The 6,870-nt window shown below is 35.0% G+C and overlaps 1 protein-coding gene across 1 annotated transcript; it reads right to left on the bottom strand.

Annotated features, from left to right (window-relative positions):
- Positions 1–4,763: 4,763 nt before the first annotated feature.
- On the bottom strand, positions 4,764–5,702 carry LOC138395833 (olfactory receptor 2B6-like). Its single transcript, XM_069488817.1, has one exon. The coding sequence runs from the start codon at positions 5,700–5,702 to the stop codon at positions 4,764–4,766; it is 939 nt and encodes a 312-aa protein (XP_069344918.1).
- Positions 5,703–6,870: the final 1,168 nt, after the last annotated feature.

Raw genomic sequence — 6,870 nt, forward strand, 5'->3', positions numbered from 1 at the left:
ACACCACAAATTTTTTTTAGATTCATTTATTATAAATCAAATTCTCTTTGATGAAAATCTATTGTCTTTTTTTGCAGTTAAAGTCATTTCTTCTTGGGATTTGACTTCAGTTTCTAGTGTTCTTTTAAACTTTTGTTTCAAAAACCACTTTTCTTGATGTTAAACTTCTTGACAAAAATCTATACTTCCTGTTCAGTCCTCTAAACTTAAAACGTGACTATTATCTTTGGATCATTGCTTTCCCAAGGCATCCATATTTAATAGAATTTTCAAGTCAACCTGTTAAATATATAAATATATGTGGGGTGTGTGTGTGTGTGTGTGTGTGTGTGTGTATATATATATATATATACATATATATATCAATCTCTCACACTTTTTCCATCTTTTATGTTTTTGCTTCTCTTATCCTAGTCAAAGGCCCAATTACCTACTGCAAAAATTGCTGCAATAATCTTATTTAATGAATTTCCAGTGTTTTCTTACTCCAAATTATTTTGCAGTTTGCTAGATGTAGTCATAGAATAATGGTCATAAAATTTCAGGGTTTAAAATCCTGTAAGTTCTCATTACCTATAGAAATACACATTCCTTTTTTTTTTTTCTTTGAGACAGTTTCACTCTGTTGCCTGGGCTAGAATTCTGTGGCATCAGGCTAGCTCATAGCAATCTCAAACTCCTGGGCTCTAGTGATCCTCCTGTCTTGACCTGCTGAGTAGCTGGGACTACAGGTGTGGGCCACCACACCCAGCTAATTTTTTTTCTTTTCTTTTTTAGTTGACTAGCTAATTTTTTTCTATTTTTAATAGAGACAGGGTCTAGCTTTTTCTCAGGCTGGTCTTGAACTCCTGACCTCAAGCAATTCTCTGGCCTCAGCCTCCCAGAGTGCTAGAATTACAGGCATGAGTCACTGTGCCCAGCCCCACATTCTTTAATATAAACTTTGGGTCTGGTCACTGATTCTACTTCAACATATATCCTTTTTTCAATCTTACATACTGTCCTATGTAATCTTCAGCTTGAAACATACTGTATTATTCATATTACCAATGTATAATCTTAAATTTTCATCGTATTTCCAAATAGCTTTTTATAAGGTGGAAAAAGCATGAATTTTTTCTAATTGAAAGGCTTTCAAATTCCAATTCAGTATCAGCTATGTAAGCTCAAGAATCAATGAGCCACATTTTCATTATATATCAACTGTGGACAATACCTACCCTGAAGGGTTATTGAAAGATTAAATAAGATTGCAAATACAAAATGTTTAACACAATGCTTGAGTCATGATAGTTTTTAAATACTTGTGAGTTCCCCTTCCTTATACATCTCCTTGATTATGACATTTCCTCAGCCAGTGATATATTACCGTGAGTATATTACAATTTTTTCATGTGCCCCTGGCAAATATTTTTAAATCTTCTTTTGTTTGAGTTGTTAATTAGTCTTCATTTTCTGTCTGGAAGCACATCCTTGAAAGTGTATTTTTAGCACTTACTGTGTTCTATGTTATACTTCATTTTTAAGGAAGACTTTAGAGAGGTGAAAAGCTGGAGGAATGCACTGTGGAATGCAAAACCCCCACAAATACACAGAAGCGAGAAAATTGAGAAGAGTTTAAGAAGTACAAGTACCAGAGTGTGTGTTGTGGTTGGTATGGGAGGCGCTGGTGGTTTTAGAGGAGGTGCACCATGTGGTGGTTGAACAATAAGAGCACTGGGAAGCAGATTTAGAGACCTTTTCATACAATGGATTTTTCTTTTGTGTGAGAATAAAGTGATACACGCGTACTTATTCAAGTCAGTTCCCTAACTCTCTATGTAAAATAATTAAATTTCAGTACGTGTCAAGACACTGAGACCTCAAGAGCAATAGTCAAAAATGGACACATACAGAAAGGGTTACAAAGTATTTTTGTATGGTACCACTCTTAATGAAAATAGAGATGTTCAGAGTTTCAGTATGTGGAATAAATTCTTAAATAATTAATTGGATCCTTACCACATAGTTAAGTTTCATTCTGTATTTATGTGCATTTATATACATAGTTTTTACTCAGGTAAAAATTTGAGCATTTAAACAAAATATACCATTTTTACATCAACATGAAAATTAAGTAAGATGGTTACATCTCATGTTAGACTACCATAGTAGTTATCCATGCTTCTATCTAATGTCCTTTCTTCAAACAAAATATGACATGGATTTTCCCACTCCACTATATCTCACCCTTCTCCACTCCACACTGATTCCCCAGGGGCTTCTGGGACTCCTCCAAGGCATTGAAATTCTGCGTATCACAGTTTGAAAAGACATCAGATTTATATTAATCATAATGACAATTTTTGAACCAGAATCCTAGCATGCATTTTAACACATTAACTTCCATGTGAGTTGTATTTAACTCACCCTAGTTTTGAGCCCAAGTCCCCATGAAGCATACGTAACTTACAAGTCTCTTTGTGTTAGGAGCCGAGTGAACTATTTTTCAAGTTCCATATAACTCACACACAGAAAGCAATAAAAATGATAAATGTTTCATTAAATTATAAAGGATCGTTTTGTTTTCAAAGCTTTTATTCTACTTTCATAATAAAACACCATGGCCTCAGGGAAATCTTTTTTTCTAGTGTGGCAGTCAATGTGTTGATCATCCCCCTTAGGGCAGGATGTACTTCTTGCCTTGCAGTGTTTATGCTATGCAGATCTGAGGATATTTCTAGTGTGGCAAAAACCATTATTAAGCCTTCTTGATTTCTACCTTAAAAATTTTCTCAGATGCATTTTTAGTGTCTTTACAGCTAGGGTTAAAATGCTTTGCTGTCTTCTATTTGTTCTTCGGAAAAGCCTTGCTTGCTTGGGAAAATAAGTAAAGTTTATCACTTTCTTGAAAAGGCAATCTCAGGATTATTTATACTTTATATCAATGGTAGAGAACATTTTCACCTTCAAGTATAAAATGTGCCTTCCCATCTACAGAGCTTCTCAAAAGTTAACTAAAATATCCTTCATGCTGCAGTATACTGAACATATATATGTAAAGTCCAAATAAAACATTTCTGTTGGTTTTCCCCACCACTACCCTCAGTGCTCTTTATCCTGAGATTTTTGTATATAATTATTAGGAAGTCCTGACTTTTCATAGTGTTTGGATGTCGCTCACACTTCCGCAGTAAGTAATCTTTACAGGTTTAGAATGTAGTATACACATTATCTGAGGACAACAGATAATTTAAGAAGGTGGTCAGAACAACTGTAACCAGTCTCTATGGCCATGTTTTTGGTACAAATATTTCTGAATTTTATCCTCAAAACTAGAAGTTAATATATTCTTCTGTATGTAAGACTAAGTTAGATAAAGGATATTTTAAATAATAAAAATGAACAAAGCTATTATTTAACATCATAGAATTACTGTGTTTGTGTGTGTGTGTGTGTGTGTGTAAAATTTAAAAACATTTTCTGGCAATCATCCAGAAATCTGCTGATTTTTAAAGTTGTTTAAAATTTTTTCAAGCTAAATATACAAAAATCCAATGGTCTCCTGATCTGGATCAGCACTAGACTAACTGTTATTTTTCAAAGACTGTTATCTGGGTTTCAGTTGATTCTTGTTTGGAATAACATGAGATTTTCTTTCCAATTATTAGCTTAGATATTGATCATACTAGAAGACATGCCAGAAATGTCCATGTGACTCTTGATTTCCTTACATGTGCTTATTTCTTCACTACACAACATGTTGAATTCTCAACGTATTAATTCAACATCAATATAAAATCCATTAATTTGTTGACATAAATTGTAAGTAATGGTATGACAACTTTTAACTTTTGAGTGTACTCCCAACTTTTAATGATACAGATTTTGAGCATAATTTGCATTCAAAATTTACATCAATAAAAAAGATACTTATGTTGTTTCCTGAAGTAAGTTGTTTTTTATTTCAGATATACAAATTATTTCTTTCTCATACTGATTCTTGCAGTTTCAAAAGGTGCTCCTGGCTGTTCCAATTTATGCACAGAAATGTTTCCAAGTTATGGTTCATTATTAATATTACTTTCTTGTTCTCTCACTGATTCCAAGGACTCATGTTTATTATATTTAAAGGGAATGTTAAGAAACTTGTCCATTCTTTTTGTCCCTTTATTCTATTCATTGCAATATTTAGATAAATTCTTTAGTTAAAAATACAAAATCACGCACATTTATTCATTAAATAAGATTTACAATGAACAATGATTTTTTAGGAGGAACAAGCATCTATACAAATTGAGGTTGATAAGCTTATGAGAGTCATGAATCTTCTAAAGAATGGAGTGCTTCACACTGAGTGCCCAGTGTAGCCACACTGCCCATGGAGACTGGGACAATTCTCAGAGCATGATGAAATATTTCCCAGGTGACTCTGATAGGAGTCCCATTAATGAATGGTTGCCATGCTATTTTTACAGCAATTAGCTTAAATTCATTCGTTTATATTAATATTTTTTACTACCTAACACAGTTTCTATTTCATTATATACCAACCAGCATAGAATTATTTTAACACGTTTTCAAAAACAAAAATGCCCACACTGGTGCATATTAGCCAAATATAATCTCTGCCTAACATGCTTATGAAGAATATCAGAAACAAGACATATTTTGAAAGAACGTGTAACATGAGATTTGATTATGAAACAAGAATGAGTTATCAGAGAAACTCATATGAGCCAATGCTAATTGTTATATAACTTCATTTGATATCTACTTAACTATCACTTGGAACTGAAAATGCTCCTCACCAGGTTGCTTAATGCCCCCTTTACATCCTTATTCCTCAGGGTGTAGATGAAGGGGTTGAGTGTAGGAGTCACCACTCCATAGAATAGAGCCATGAACTTGGGCTGGTCCCTTGAAATGGAGGAGGGGGGCTGAAGGTACATACTAATGGCTGGCCCATAAAATAACAACACTACAATGAGATGGGAGGAACATGTCCAAAAGGCCTTTTTCCTTCCCTCAGACGATTTAATCTTAAATACAGCATGTCCAATACTAGCATAGGAAGCAAGAATTAAGCATAGTGGAACGACTGACATAAAAATGCATACCACAAAGAGGGTGAGCTCATTAGAACCCTTTTCACCACAGGAGGTCTTTATCAGAACAGGAATCTCGCACACCAAGTGATCCAGTTTATTTTGACCACACAGTGGCAACTGTAATGTAACAGTGGCCTCTGAGACAGCATAGGTCACTCCGCTCAGCCACATGATGGACACCAAGAGGATACAGATGTGCTGATTCATGATGAGGGTATAGTGCAGAGGTCTGCAGATGGCCACATAGCGATCAAAGGACATAAGAGCCAGGAGCAAACATTCTGTGCCACCCATTATGTGAAAGAAATAAAGCTGAACTGCACACCCCATATAGCTGATGGTCTTCTTTGAGCTTCCCAGGTTAAACAGCATCTGAGGGACAATGCTTGTAGTATAACACATGTCCAAAAGGGAGAGGTTGGTGAGGAAGAAGTACATGGGGCTGTGAAGACGAGAGTCAAACCTGGACACCAGAATGATGGTGAGGTTTCCCATTACAGCCATTGGGTATGTTATGAGAAGAATAACAAATAGAGGAAGCTCTAGCCAAGGTTGGTCAGCAAAGCCTAGTAGAATAAACTCTTCAGGGTGGCTTTCATTCATTAGTGGCATTATCTTCAATTTGTTTTAGCTATAGGAGGGAAATGCCAAGGAAGTTAAGAGATACGGGCAATGACTAAAGATTATGCATTGGTTGTCCGCTTATAGAAGGTAGGGAGTAGTAACTTGAAGTCAAAATAACATAAAGGATCTGGCACCAGGTGATCTACTTTCTGTTCATGACACTACAAATAAAGGCAGTTTTCTTAAGTAACCCAACCATTCTGAAACTGAAATTTCCTCCTCTTTAGAAGTTACTGTGTTTTGGAAACTCCAAAGTAATGGTTTTCAAACTTTGGGTTGCATAAAAATCAGCTGAGGAAGTGGTTAGAATGATGTTTATTGGTTCCTATCTTCAAGTGTCTGATGGAGTAGATGTGGTATAGGGCAGAGGAACTGGATGGTTCATTTTCAGCAACACTGCTGCAAGGCATTAGTGAGATGTTAAGAAAAACAAAAGTATGGAGGTAGCAATGGTAGGAGAAAAAGGAGGAGAAAACCTGGAGCCGTAAATATCATCAAGATAGCCTTGTCCAGACCCAACTAGTTATTTAAATAATCATATTATCTCCATGGGGAATAAGACGACTTTGAATTTAAATAAACCTACCTTAGAGATTTGGACAAGAAATTTAAACACTTTTACCCATAGTTTTCTCAAATATATATTTGAAGAGTTAAGCTACAGTGACAGAGGTTTCACCATGCTTGGGAATTTGTCTTTGCATTTATGTGGATTTTTTTTTTTGCATTACTATTTATTAATAGCTCAACCTTTGGGTATTTGGTATTTCATACTAAATGCTAGTTAATTTATCCATCTTGAAGTTATTTTCCTTTCTCAAGTGAGATTATCATCTTGTTGTAATATAAGAGTTTGGACAATTATTAGTGACCCACTGATTGTATGTAGCTACAAATATATTGTTCAACTCCAGGTAATAGCAGTAAGGAGAAAAGCTACTATCCAAATTCAGGCGAAGTAACATTCAAATCTAGAAATTATTTACATTTTCATCCTTTTATGATAAGAATGCTTAACAAAATAGGAATAGAAGGGACTTACCTAAAAATGATACAAGCCATATATGACAAACCCACAGCCAACATCATACTGAATGGGGAAAAATTTGAAAGCATTCCCACTTAGAACTGGAACCAGGCAAAGTTAGACAAGGCT

The sequence above is a fragment of the Eulemur rufifrons genome, chromosome 15 (assembly GCF_041146395.1).
Source record: "Eulemur rufifrons isolate Redbay chromosome 15, OSU_ERuf_1, whole genome shotgun sequence".
In the NCBI taxonomy this organism is placed as follows: Eukaryota; Metazoa; Chordata; class Mammalia; order Primates; family Lemuridae; genus Eulemur; species Eulemur rufifrons.

Coding starts and splice junctions, on each gene's coding strand:
- LOC138395833 (XM_069488817.1), bottom strand. CDS start 5,702: ATGCCACTAATGAATGAAAGCCACCCTGAAGAGTTTATTCTACTAGGC.